The sequence below is a fragment of the Hetaerina americana genome, unplaced genomic scaffold (assembly GCF_022747635.1).
Source record: "Hetaerina americana unplaced genomic scaffold, ioHetAmer1.1.p SCAF_2, whole genome shotgun sequence".
Lineage (NCBI taxonomy): Eukaryota > Metazoa > Arthropoda > Insecta > Odonata > Calopterygidae > Hetaerina > Hetaerina americana.
Genome location: NW_027286763.1, coordinates 54,330,256 through 54,343,878, shown reverse-complemented (window position 1 = coordinate 54,343,878; position 13,623 = coordinate 54,330,256). Strand labels below are relative to the sequence as shown.

General features: G+C 37.5%; 2 protein-coding genes across 2 annotated transcripts in view; both read left to right on the top strand.

The window, feature by feature from the left end:
- dia (diaphanous related formin 1) overlaps positions 1-2,421 on the top strand; it is a 120,186-nt gene extending 117,765 nt beyond the window's left edge. Inside the window, exon 20 of the mRNA XM_071584724.1 lies at positions 984-2,421. Coding sequence (XP_071440825.1) covers positions 984-1,005 — 22 coding nt within the window. The 3' untranslated portion in view covers positions 1,006-2,421. The remainder of the gene's footprint in view (positions 1-983) is intronic.
- A 7,525-nt stretch (positions 2,422-9,946) lies between these two features.
- On the top strand, positions 9,947-12,310 carry LOC139688104 (uncharacterized). Its single transcript, XM_071585531.1, has 2 exons — positions 9,947-11,632; positions 12,287-12,310. The coding sequence occupies exons 1-2, from the start codon at positions 9,947-9,949 to the stop codon at positions 12,308-12,310; spliced, it is 1,710 nt and encodes a 569-aa protein (XP_071441632.1).
- The last annotated feature ends 1,313 nt before the right edge of the window (positions 12,311-13,623 follow it).

Sequence of the window (13,623 nt, the reverse complement as noted above, 5' to 3'; positions counted from 1 at the left end):
ACAAATAATGAATGGAGAGTGTTATACATCATAATTGCACTGATTGAGCAAAGGAATCAAGAAAAAAAGTCCTCGTTTGGCAAAGAATAAAATTTTCTTCCATCAAGACAATGCACAAGTGCACACTTGCACAGTTTTGATGGCAAAAATTATGGAGGTAAAGTTCAAATTATTACAATAATCACCATATTTCCCAGATTTGGCCTCCAGTGACATTTTTATTTCCAAACTTGAAAAAATAACTCCGTAGAGAACAATTCTAGTCAAACAAAGTCATTGGCAACACACAGATGGCTATTCTGAGGACCTCCCAAAATCCTACTTTTATGAAGTCAGAAAATTGCCCTTAAAAAGCCATAGAATTGCTGGGAAAAGTATAAAGATTAAAGGAGATCATTTTGTAAAAGTGAAAAAATCTACCAAAATAATTTGTTTTCTATTTTTTTGTAAGGACATGTTGAGCAACCCATGTATTACTAAACTCTGGGAATTTATCTACTTAAAAGACCCATGACCTCTAGGTTAGCCGCTGAGAATGTTACCGTGCTGGCTTTAGTGGGTGGTTGGGTAATGTCCTCGGCTGCCAACCCAGAGGTCATGGGTTCAATTCCCACCTCTGGGTTTTCCTCCACCGAGGGCTTGAGTGTTTGTTTCTTCAATGTTATGTGAAGGGGTTAGGTGAAAGAAGGTACTGTAAAGTCTCAACCTCGCCTTAATAAAGTCATTGAATAAATAAAAGGCCATATCTCTGTAAATGTATGCTGTTTATAGCTATCGGGTTTTAGTCATGCTTGAATATGGTAACAAGATGCACTCAGAATGTGTGTCTGGATCCTATAAAATGGGAAAAAACTAACTTTTGTTGGTTTTAGATGTATGGTGTAGTCATAAATATTTAAACAGCTTCAGTGAGGAAGAAGTGTTGTGGTGTTTAGTTTCTTAAATGATTTTTGTGTGATAATGATCTAAACTTTTTTTTTCAGTGAATTACTCAGTACTGCATAGCTAACGAGGCCCTCCATTAGCAATGGATCCTAATGGAGGGTAATGATAAGAAAATAGGAAGCACAACAAGGACTTAAAACAGTTTGGTGCCATTTCGAGTTCCCTTCAACTATTTTATTTTACCATACCAGAAGATGTTTGCCTTAGTGTGTTTGTGTGTCTTGTTTTTTTTTAGTGGTGAGCATTTGCTGTCATTTTTACGAATTGCCTCCTATGGAGTGCATGCTTTCTGTAGGGGCTTCCCCTGATAAATTAATTGATTCCAACTATTTGTACCTGTGGTTGAAGCAATATCAGCTAATTCAGTACTTCTTAGGACAAGAGATTTTAGTATGCAAATTCCAGGTGAGAATCCATTTGCAAAAGTGTACATTTGAATGAAGTTTGGTCTTCGTGCAATATTCTGTCACCTAGAAATTATGTGTGTATTTTTCAAAATGAAAATGCCATTGGTGGAAGCAGTTCATCACAAAAAACATGATTTTTAATGCAGGTAACTATTTGTGGATTTCGTATTTGAGCAGCCTCAAAGTTATCTTAAATTCAAACTGAAATTTCAATTGAATTATCCTGATATCTGATGAAAACCATGTAAATTCTTACTAATATGTCAGCATTTTATAAAAATTTTCCTCCCTCTACTCTTCATTCTACCATGTGATTTTTTTTATGATGGAAATATATTTCTGGATGAAGCACAAATGTCTTCTACTAAACTTTCAAACTGGGCCAGTATGGCATGCATTTATTATTATAATAATGATGGTAACATGGAGAAAGCGGCAATAATGTGTGATGGCCATTTTTTAAGATGTTAAAGTAAAATTTGAAGTGCTGTATTCGTGTGAATGTTTGATGAATACAGATGGTGTATATACATTGTTTCTCTTTGTATTCTAATGGATATACTCTAAAAATCCAAGTGTATAAAAAGAAGTTGGCATGCATTTCATGATGTAATAGATATAATGAACTCCCATGTTCAAAATGTTTTTGAGCTGCAGAAATTGTTGTGATTTCCATTTATCACATTTCAAAAATCAATCAATGTTTGCAGCTCAGTTATGCCTGTGATCATACTTAAAAGTCGAAAGCCACTTATTCAAAATACCTCTGTAAATATATCAGGATTGCATTGGTTGCAGTCCATTTCTCCATGTACAGAAAAATATTTTGTATATTTACTATCTGAATTTAATGAATCATCATTAGACAAAATTGAGATTCCAGAATTATAAATGAATGTATATGGTGAAGAGTAGTAAAATCCTGTTTCATAATTGTGTGCTTGTTTCTTTCAAAATAGAGTTAGGTGAAGCGACATCCAATCATGGGTTCTACAGTACAACATGGCCTTCAAGAAATTTCTATTAGTCTAGAGAATGAATGGGTCCGTGTTAAGTGTAGGCTAATTGCAACCGTGGAATTTTTCCATCCTAATTTAAGTCTGAATTTTTCTAGTCTTAGTAATTGGGCTAGCTTGATTTTCCTATTGTTTCTTTGCTAATTTGCCAATTTTGGTGCATGAAATTTAAACTGATCACGTAAGAATGGGAAGAATTGCATCTCAGCAGAGTTTTTCCTGACTATGTCTGAAGTTTTGGCCACCATATTTTGAGTAAGCTATGGCCATGAGTTTATTTGAACACTTAAGAATTTGGAGTTTATTTATGCTTTTAGCTATGTAATTGTGTGTACATGGTAGAGACAAGTACTACTATTATAGAATGTTTTACTGGCAACAGTTTCTCATATTTCTTAATTCATGGAATGAATATTTCCTTGTGGGGATAATTGTTTATTTATCCTCCTAAGTGTAATTATTTTGATGCTTCATGCACCCATTTAAACTTTGAATGATATTTACTACACTGAATCTAAAGAAAATATAAATTCAAAGACTGATCAAGGCCTCTACCCCTCTTTCTACAATTTCCGACAAAAATATATTAAACTCAGTATTTATCCATCTTTTTACCTATACCTTTCCTCACGGTGTGACACATATCAATTTCTTTCTCGTACAAATAAATTAAAATATTTGATTTCCCTTGTCATAGGTGGTACCCCCACTCTTCCGAAATCTCGAATATAGCAAATAAAATGCTCCTCTCCGTTGGAAGAAACCCAATCTTGACAGAACAAATGTCAACTCCTCATCAGATTTGAAGAACATTTAGCACATATCAAGTACAATAGACTAGAAAAATGCAGCACCACTGAACATTAAGTTTAGAGTCCTACCACTACATATATTTTGCAGATGTCTCTCTCCCATTACCACCTTCACAGAATCGCAATCTGTTGTGCAGTTATTCCGTAATCTTTCTTTGTCCAATGGATATGGCCTTGCTATTGAAATAGAATGGCATCTCCCTTTTTTTCTCTTCTTTCCCTTCCTTTTATTCTTTCTTAAATACCTTTCTTCCCCTTACCTTTACTTTTACCATACCACAACCACACCCTGACCACCCATTATCTCATGCTCTTTGAACTCAGTGAAAGTGCCACTGACATCCAGCTGGTTCTGCAGGCTCCAATCATCATGGATTCTTCACCAAGCATTCGAACCCTGTGAGTTACCATTTTCCTGTTTAATCCTCTCCTATCCATCATCTCACCCCTCTTCTTCCCCATTTATTTTCATTGGCCATTGAAGTCCAGCCAACAAATATGCATTGTATTGTTAGACTTACCCTTAGAAGTCGCAAATTGTAATTGTTTCAAATGACCTAAAGCTTTAAAAATTAATCAGACTATTATGAGCCACGGCAGGTGAAAGTTACAGAAAGTATAAAAGTAAGAAAACATAGGAGGATAATGTTTGTTAGAAATTATCATTCAAGTCTTGGACTCCTAGTATTATTAATTTGTCTTCTTGTATGAATTTATTCACTGAAAGAATACCATTTTCTAATGATACTGTACTTTTTCTACCAACCTCAGAAAAAGTATATTTTCTTTTTTTTTTATTCTGTAGAAAATGAGAAACCACATTTTAAAATTTCTGTTGACTCAGCAATATCAAGAATTATTGCTTGTTAGATAATATAAAATGCCAGCTGAATAATATATAGTTACTCATTTTCTTGTATTCCATATTCCTTGGAAGATATCTGGCTCTTTCTTAATTTCATTTTCATCTCCTTCAGAAAGAGGCAGTGATAGACAATCAATGTCATTTTGACAGTAATCAATCCAAAACCATTTAAGGGTAAAAATTGACTTGAAGTGCATTCATGGAGTTTGAAATGAGTTCTTGCAGTTTGTATCAAAAGTCCTGGAATTCATAAAATTTTGTCACTTGGATTGTAAATTGGACTGACTGATGGCATCGCCATAGATTTGAGCCAGGATCCTCTGGAGTGTACCCAAGAACTATCTACTGAAATACCATGAGGTATGATGTGTAAGATCTTAATTCTTGAGAGTCTACCTATTAGGTGATGATGTAGCTGATGCATTGAATAGTTTTAAATGTGTGGACACAAAATATTTTTAAATTGCAAATGGCTCATCCTTTGGCAGAAATAATAGGTCCAGGTGAGGTAGAAATGTCTCCTATATGACCACTTATTATAGAATATAACCCACTGAATAAGTAAACTATTTTTTCACGCTAACCCTTATTTCACTACTAATTGTTTTAACACTTGTGTTACCCTACTGCCACTAAAGGCGGCGAGAAAAGATGCATTTCTTTCCTCCCCTAACAAAACACACCCTGAAATCCAATACTTAAATTAACCCATCTTTAATTCTTTATACTTTCTTCCTCCCATCTTTCTGTCCAACATGTCTATCCTGTTTCTACTTTTTACTCATGTTCATCCTGTTTCCCTTCCTTGCTTGCTCAACATTCTCCCATCCATCATTGTCTCAACAACTAATTGCCAATCAAAATGCTCTGCATTTATTTTTCCTGCCTCCTTGGAATTTATTTCCAGCAATCCCCATTTCTCCCCTACCAATTCATTGTTTATTTTCTTTTCTGACCATTTCACCTTTTCCATCCTTCTGCGGTTGAAACTAACACTGTTCTGAAGAAATCTTCTGGCCAAATTCCTACCTAGTAAGTACAATGAATTTAACTATAAAAAATGTTCCTTCCAAGTTTTTCTAAACCCTTATGTAGTTCCACGGAAATGATATCTATACCCCAATGGCCTCATTGGTGAATTCCCGTAATGAATTTCCATATCTTGCAATCAAGTATGCCTGGACCTAAGCTATCCTCAACTACATATGTCAACTATGTCATATTACCTTTTTATGAGCAAGCTTGCTGGACTTATCTCTTTACCATATAAGTTCCCCTATTTATTCTTTTCATCTACCTAAAATCTTTTCTAGTTCAATGAATAATTTTCGTGACTTACATGTATTTGGTTGTTTACACAGATTTTCCTTTCTTACTGCCTGGCAGCGATTTCACTTTCCTTCATAAAGTGCACCAGTTTACCTATTAAGTCACCAGTGAGCAAATCAACTACTTCATTCGTTTCAGTCCTTTGAAGACTTCTCATATTGTCACTCTTTCTTTTCTACAATGTTTCTTTTGTCATATTAGTTACACAACTAGGTTTATTTTTCTACTCTTTGTACTTTCTTGTGCCTAACATCTATCTAATAATCTCATCTGTCATTGACTTGTAATTTACCATTTCCTTGTACTTTTTGTATTTACTGTTCTTCCCTCCCTGTTCCCTCACTTCTGTATAATGCCTTCTCAAAGTACCTTAAGTGTAAAACAGTATCAGGATGGTATTTTTTATTTCTTTCTATTAGTGTACTCATTACTGGAATGACATTATTTACCATCATTTCAACCCATCTCTTTATAATTTTTTGGTTTGGAAAGAGTTGGTGCCCCTATTGAGGAAGAGTCAGAGCAGTTCTCAAATTACTATTTCAGAAGACCAAGGAATACTAAGTATTTCTCAAATCTCTTGTCTATAACTTATAAGGTTCAGGAAAAAGTTCAGATCATACGTTAACTCATTTTCAAGTGTTTAACATGAGTACACTAGAAATTTTAGGATATATCAATTTTCAAGTGCTTTTCCATTCCATATTCTTGAAATAGAGCTGCAGTTGTCCAGGGGTTAGACTTACTGATCAGAGGGCCTGGGTTCGATTCCCAGGCATTCTCTCAAAACACCCTCAGTTCCACCCAAGCTGTGTGATTTTTTGGGTACCAGATCTTCCTAGGAAACCAGAGCTAGCACAGGGAAAGGATCTGGCCCTCCTGCCCTAACATGTGAATGTCACATGCTATTGGGCTTAGTATTGGATGAACTCTACCATCACCGACCAAACCGGCCTTTGGGTTGTTTACTGTGGATATAGTTATTCTTGAAACAATGATTTTCATTTTATTTAGAGGTTTTAAAATTTTTTGAATACATATGCTCTTTGTTAAAGCCTATTGGAATGGAAAAATCAATAAATGATACAGAAAGGCTCAACAAAGGTATTATGTTCCAATGCCAGCCATGACATTGATAGTGTTAATCAGCTCCCAGACCACAGTCATCTCCAATTTAAACGTTTTCCTCAGTACTACTAAGTATTGCCAACTCCGATTATTTTGAAGGGAATTAGTAACTAACAGTCATACCTACTATTTGTTCATCTCACTGGACCTGCTGACCACAATAGGAAATCATACTTCTTCATTGACTGAATTTTTTAATTTCCCTCCAAATTAGAAATTCAGCCCATGTTGTACATATTAACTTCATTTGGTCATGCCTTCCATGATGTTGTGGGTACCCAAATCACTCCCTTCACTCTTGTTGAGCATAATTTTCGGTTAAATGCAAACTGCTATCATTCTTGGGAGGTGACTCAATTGACAGAGTGCCCGTTTAGTGTAACGTAAAATAAGGGAGAGTGTAGCGATTGTAATAATCATCCATAGTCTTATGTCATAAAGTAAAATGCAATTCAAATTGCCTACCCATTAGGATATGTATGCCCTGATGACTCATTCCATTGGCCTAACTTTGCTCTAGGGGGCATAGTTTCAATGATAAAAAGAGGTTTAGAATTCATAAATAGTATTCAGAAAATAATTCAAAAAATAACATTTAGAGTATTGACGTATGATGGAAGAATATGGGATAAGAGTTTAGATAAGATTCATTCAACAGTGAAGCACATACAGACAAAAGAAATGTAAGAGCTCATTGGGACTGTGAATAGAAGTGCAAATAAGAGGAGGTGAAGACTATGTCATAGAGTATTGCATTGTTTTTGGTTGGTATTGGGTGTTTCAGGAATGAGGATGAATGCAGATTGAGGGTTTTTGAGATATGATCTGATGAAAGACTGAATACAGAGTTTTTTATGAGAGTGAATTGAGGCCATATTATGGATAATTCAATTGTATTAAATCTTTTAGGTATTTAGTATTTAAGGAAAGAGGATGACGATAAATTACATCAAATAAAAAGGTTTTGAGATATGAAAATTTGAAAAAAATGTGATTGGGAGAAATTTGCAAATTTATAAGTTTTATTTTAAACAGGCTTAGTATGCAAAGACAATTGAGAGGAGAGAAAGTGGAAGTGAATGAAGAAATATTGGGACATAGAAGAGCATTAATGGCTTTTAATAGAAGAAAGAATTTTACGCAAGCAAGAACGAGGAAGGTAGGTGTTTTCGGACTTTAAGATGGGCATACAAATCTCAAGGAGCTGAAAAAGGAAACTTTTTTAGAAAAGCGGTCTTCATATCGCTCACAAAATTTCACAATTCCACAGATGTGCAGAGATGGGTGATAGTTTTGACTGCCCAACACAATTCTCACTTGAAATCTAGACAGAAAAATAAAAATGCATAAAGCTATATAAACTGTAAGAAAATTATAAAACCGTGATCAAACAATACTTTTTAGTCTGAATTACATGTTATTAAAATAGTTTCAGCAATATAGGATGTAACCTAATGATTTCTTAGGTATGTTTTTGCATGAAAACTCTTGATGCTGTAACTGCACAGCAATAAATGGGAAAATTAAATTCTTATGCATGAAAAGTGAAAGAATTATATTTTGTAATTTCATTGAAAGGCTTTTTTCATACCATTGCTGTATTTTATCATTTACTTCCTTTTGCATTTCATTTATTATTTTCATGCTCAAAAATATTTTGGCCAAATTATTTTTGAAATTCAATGATTTTGATTGTGGGTCCCTTCCTTACTACTGGATAATAATAATTTTTATAGCACCCTTCTAGGTCCATGGACATAATTAGCTACTGAGTGATAGAAATCATACTTTTATGCAGATGCAGATGGGTGCTTCCATTCCCATTTCTACTCTCTTAAGAAATTTCCAGATAGAATCTGACCCTTTAGACCCGGGTTCAATTCCTGGGCACCCTCAGCTTCACTGAAGTTGAATGATTTTTCAGAAATCAGACACTCCTGGGAAACCATAGGGGGCACAAGGAAAGGAACTGGTCCCCATACCCTCATGTTTGAATTTGCACGTAGTTGGGCTTAGTACTGGGTGAGCTCTGCCCTCACCTCCCAAAACGGCACTCGGATGAAAAGTGTGATATGGCCCTTAGTCGTTTGTGTGTCAATGGATACAGATTGTTAGGAATATTCTTAGATTCTTACTCGAGTTTTTCTATAAATTATAATAAATAAATGTAAATAATAAATATAAAATTTAATATATAAAATGTAAATGTTTTACATTTTCGACGTTAAATGGTGTGGGATGATGAGCTTCTGGGAAAGGCTGCTAGTTATGCATACAGAGCGTCAGAGATTGCCGTGGAGGATTTAAAATTTGGCCTTTTTACCTTCGTAGCGAACATTAAACACCTTACGAAAATTACCTGAAGTAATGCCATATTTTTAAGCGAAATTTGGTTCCAGTAAAAGCGTTTAAATTCTGTGCGCAAGAACGTCGCATAGTCTTACAACGGCAATTCAAACTGCCGCGCTCTGGGAGAAACAGAAACAAAGCAATTTAACTGGCACTTTTCCTTCGACACACTTATCCTCTTTGCTCCAAATGGCGTGACTCCGAGTCTTCTTCCTTCACAATGGATTCTCGTAGTGACTTCGAAAATTTCTCTTTTCACGCAAAATTGCCAAAGTCAAATAATGAAAAAAATCAAGGTTATCCGTAACCTCCGCGTGTCTCTATTCTTTCCAATAAAAGCTTTTTTTTAGGGACGAATTGCGGTCACAGTCGACAGCACCGTTCTCAAGCCTAATACTAGTAAACGTTGGCCCTGATTTAAGCGCGTCTTCTCTTAGGGAGGAATAAAGCATTAACTCGTCAATAAGATGCGAGGAAAACAATTAAGATTAAATTTGGCTGTTTGCACTTTTTTCAGCATAAAAGCATCACACGATTAAAAGCTGAAACAGGAATTTTGTTGCTGAATGGTCGTTGCGAATAGTTACCAAAATGTTTATTTTTCCAACTTTAAATTTTGAGACATTTTGTTCGCTTAAAAGTAATATTTCCGACCAAAAAATATTCATCCTCTCTTTGGAGAAATATTTACTGCGCATAAACCACCCTCTCATGAACGAAACATCCGCTTGGTGAAAGGTGATTCCGAGAGACTTTTCGAATTAATCTGCCTTAGTCATCGCTTGAGGATCTAGGCTTGCTCATCTTGCGTTATTTATTTCTCAGGACGATGATCTGAAGTCAAGAAGTAGGAGCTTTAATCAGGTTAGCATTTGGATATGATTTTATAATTTTTCAACTACTAAAGAAATCTATGCATCTTTATGTGAAAAGGTTTTACCTATCCGTTTATGCCTCATTGATTAGCTAGAAATCATGCCAGAAATAGTGGAATATGACAGTTGCGGCGTGTCGTGTGATATGCCTTATTTTCCCCCTTACTTAATTTAAAGGGAAAGCAAAATCGATCCAAGGGAAACTTTTCTTTCCGGCGAAATGAAAAGTATTAAAAGAGACAGCGTATCGATAGAACAAGCGGTGAGGAACGTGTCTCAGGACGTGGCAGAGGAAGTAAGGGCCGAAGTCTCCACGTTCCTCAAGAGGGCCAAACCACCGAAGGCTAATCTTAAGCAAAGTGAACTCTCTGCCCTCCGGAGACTATCAAGGAACAAAGACATCACCATCCTGCCGGCAGACAAGGGAAACGCCACCGTAATTTTGAAAACAGAAGACTATCGGCGGAAGATTTTAGACCTTCTAGACGATGCGGCATACCGGAAGCTGTCCCGGGACCCCACGGAATCCATTACGAAGCGGACTGTTGAACTCATCAAAAAATCCAATATCCCTACGGAGATCTCACGGAACCTGCGGCCACAGGCACCAGCTCCACCACGAATGTATGGTCTACCAAAGATCCATAAAACTGGAATCCCGCTACGACCGATCGTCAGCGCCATCGGCTCACCAACATATAATCTCGCCAAATATCTAACAGGCGTTTTAGCGCCGCACGTCGGGAACTGTAGCCATCATGTGAAAAACTCCGCGGACTTCATCAACACTCTTCGGGGAATCCACCTAAATCCATCGGACATCATGATCAGCCTGGACGTAGTGTCATTATTCACCAGAGTGCCACTCCAGGAAACTCTTTCTCTCCTAGAGAAGAAGTTCGACGCCGACACAGTGAAGCTTTTTCACCACGCCCTTACGTCGACTTACTTCACCTTTGACAACAGCTACTATGAGCAGAAGGACGGAGTGGCCATGGGGTCCCCACTGTCACCGGCCATTGCCAATTTCTTCATGGAAGAATTTGAGGAACATGCGCTCCAATCAGCCCCCTACCGGCCAAAACATTTTTATCGGTACGTGGATGATACTTTTGTTATCTGGCCACATGGAGTTGACACCCTGAAGCCGTTCTTGGACCACATGAACAGCCGACACCCAAGCATCCAATTCACTATGGAATCGGAGGAAGAAGGAAAATTGCCATTCCTCGACATACTCATCCAAAGGAAAGAAGACGGGAGTCTGAGCCATAAGGTATACAGGAAGCCGACTCATACCGACTTATACCTGAACGCGAAAAGTCACCACCATCCAGCACAACGGTCGGCGGTTCTTTCATCCTTGCTGCATAGAGCCAAAGTCATTTCCGACCAGCAGAGCCTTCCTGCAGAACTCGGACATCTGAAGAAGACATTCCGGGAAAATGGTTTCAGTCCGCGAGAAATCTCCATGGCCCTGAAAAGGGCCTTCGGAGAAAAAAGGGAGAGACGTGAAGAAGAGCGGAAACCGTTGGCCAACGCATTCCTGCCGTACATCTCTACGGTATCTGGCAAGATTTCGCGCATTTTGCGCAATCATAACATACGGACAGTGCACCTACCACCCAAAAAACTAAGACAAGTCTTAGTTCGCGCCAAAGACCCCGCCGGACTGAAATTGCCTGGTGTCTACAGCATACCATGCGAGTGTGGCGAAGAATACATCGGTGAGACGGGAAGAACGATTGAGACCCGAATTAAAGAACATAAGCGTCATCTCCGACTCTACCAACCATCAAAATCGGCGGTTGCGGAGCATGCCATTGATTGCGACCACGCGATACGCTGGGAAGAAACCAAAATGCTCCACCATTCCAAAGGCTACTGGGACCGCCTCACCAAGGAGGCAATTGAAATACGACTCTCTAAGAATAACTTTAACAGAGACGAGGGTTTCAGCCTAAGCAGGACATGGAACCCGATCCTGAAAATGGCGGGAAAACGTGTTCGGCCTCCGCCAATCAGAAGGGACCCAACATGACCTATGCAGGACATGGGACCCAATCCTGAAAAAGGCGGGAAAACGTGCTCGGCCTCCGCCAATCAGAAGGGACCCAACATGACCACCGAGGATATATAAACCGGCACCTTCAGACTGACATCATCGGCCCTGATGACGATGGAAAAGGATTTCATCGAAACGTCGGCAGCGATGGAGATGGAGGAGATTACCCGGATGAAATCCCGAGAAGAATTCACAGCGTATCGAGTTCTTCCCTTAAGCCGCCGAGAGAAAGCAAACTACAAACCGAAAATAAGATGACATTCTTATCGTGCCATGGAACACAGGTGACTGCAGGAAGCGAACTAGAATTTGCTTATTTAAACCTTAGGCTGGCAGTCATTTGAACTCAATATCATACTTTACGGAATGACGCACATCATAACACACTTGGCGTTTAAGATTGAAAAAAAATCCTGACGTGGGAAAGACATCCCATAATACGAGTTTTGTAGTCCGTGCTCTTGTGATTTTTTTCATTTTTTTTCCGCGCCACAGAAAGGAATTATCAACGGACTATAGTTATCACGTTAAACAAATACGAAAAACCGATGCAGTAATATATCAATAGATTTTTCATGATTGAAACTTGACATCATTTTGAGAGACTGTTGTAGCGTGGTGATAAAGTTATGGTATAAGAATGGCATATAGTAATAATTTGTTGTACAATCTCTTGATGTTTCACACCAAGCGAGGAAAATTTATGAAAATTTATTTCTGCGTTCAAGATAGATCTTAGTTGAACTTTATTTCTAGGGCCCTCTTGTCCGCAAGAATACTGTTTCGAGGTTTCGCCTAATTTAAAGCTTCAAAGCGATTTCAATGCACCCTTCTTAATGAAGTAAATGCATTAAGTCAGGTTCTATTATTAAAACGCTTGGGTATAGTTAAATAATCGTAGAAAGGCCCTTTTGGAAACTGCTCGTATTATAAGGCTCTATTTTAGCTTTACGATTGATCCAAAACGGCCATGTGTAAATACTGCCTGTCTCGGAGAGAATTAAAAACGGCAATTCCCTTGTTTATCTACATATTTCGTTTGTGGGAAAGGGACTTAGGAGGATGGAATTGAAAGCTCGAAACTACCTAGACTGTTTTGGGGCAAGGCTCACTACTTTCACTAAAATAGTATGCTAACCTCCTCCTGCATTCATATTTCTCTTCATTGAAAATTACCCACTAGTTACAGGAAATCTCCATGAATTAGAAGGAATTTAAATCCCTTTCATTCTAAAAGGATTCGTGAATGACAACGCAAAACCTTGGTACCAAAGACGTCGACTCTGAAGATACTACATAACGAAATTATCAACTGACGATTATCATCTCAACTGTAACTCTTCCCGCAAGGTGAATGTATTCGTTATTCTACGGATAATTAGTTTTATCCATTGTAATTAATTTTTAATTATTAGATAGGTTTTTGTGCAATCCATTATCAAATAATCGCGTTACTTTCTTATTCGTACTAAATTTCGAACGATCCAAGGTATCACCTGAAGCTACAAAATCGCCTTACGGCGAATGGGAGTTCGAGATCTTTACTCTAAGAGAACTAAAGTGACATACATGATATTAAAAGAGAAATATTTTGATATTATGCCGCTACAAAATTTTCAAAATAGATCCTTACCTCTTCCTATTTCATTTTACTTAATTCTGCTTGCGAACTGTATGCACCCATTTACTTGTGCATGTGTACGTATGTTTATAGTGGAAAAGGACTTCTAAGGGATAGTACTGTGGGAGAGGGCTAGTGGAATGGACTGCAAATAAATATGAATTCGATGAAAATAAGTGAAATGATTTCAGAATTTTTCTCAGAATGAAGA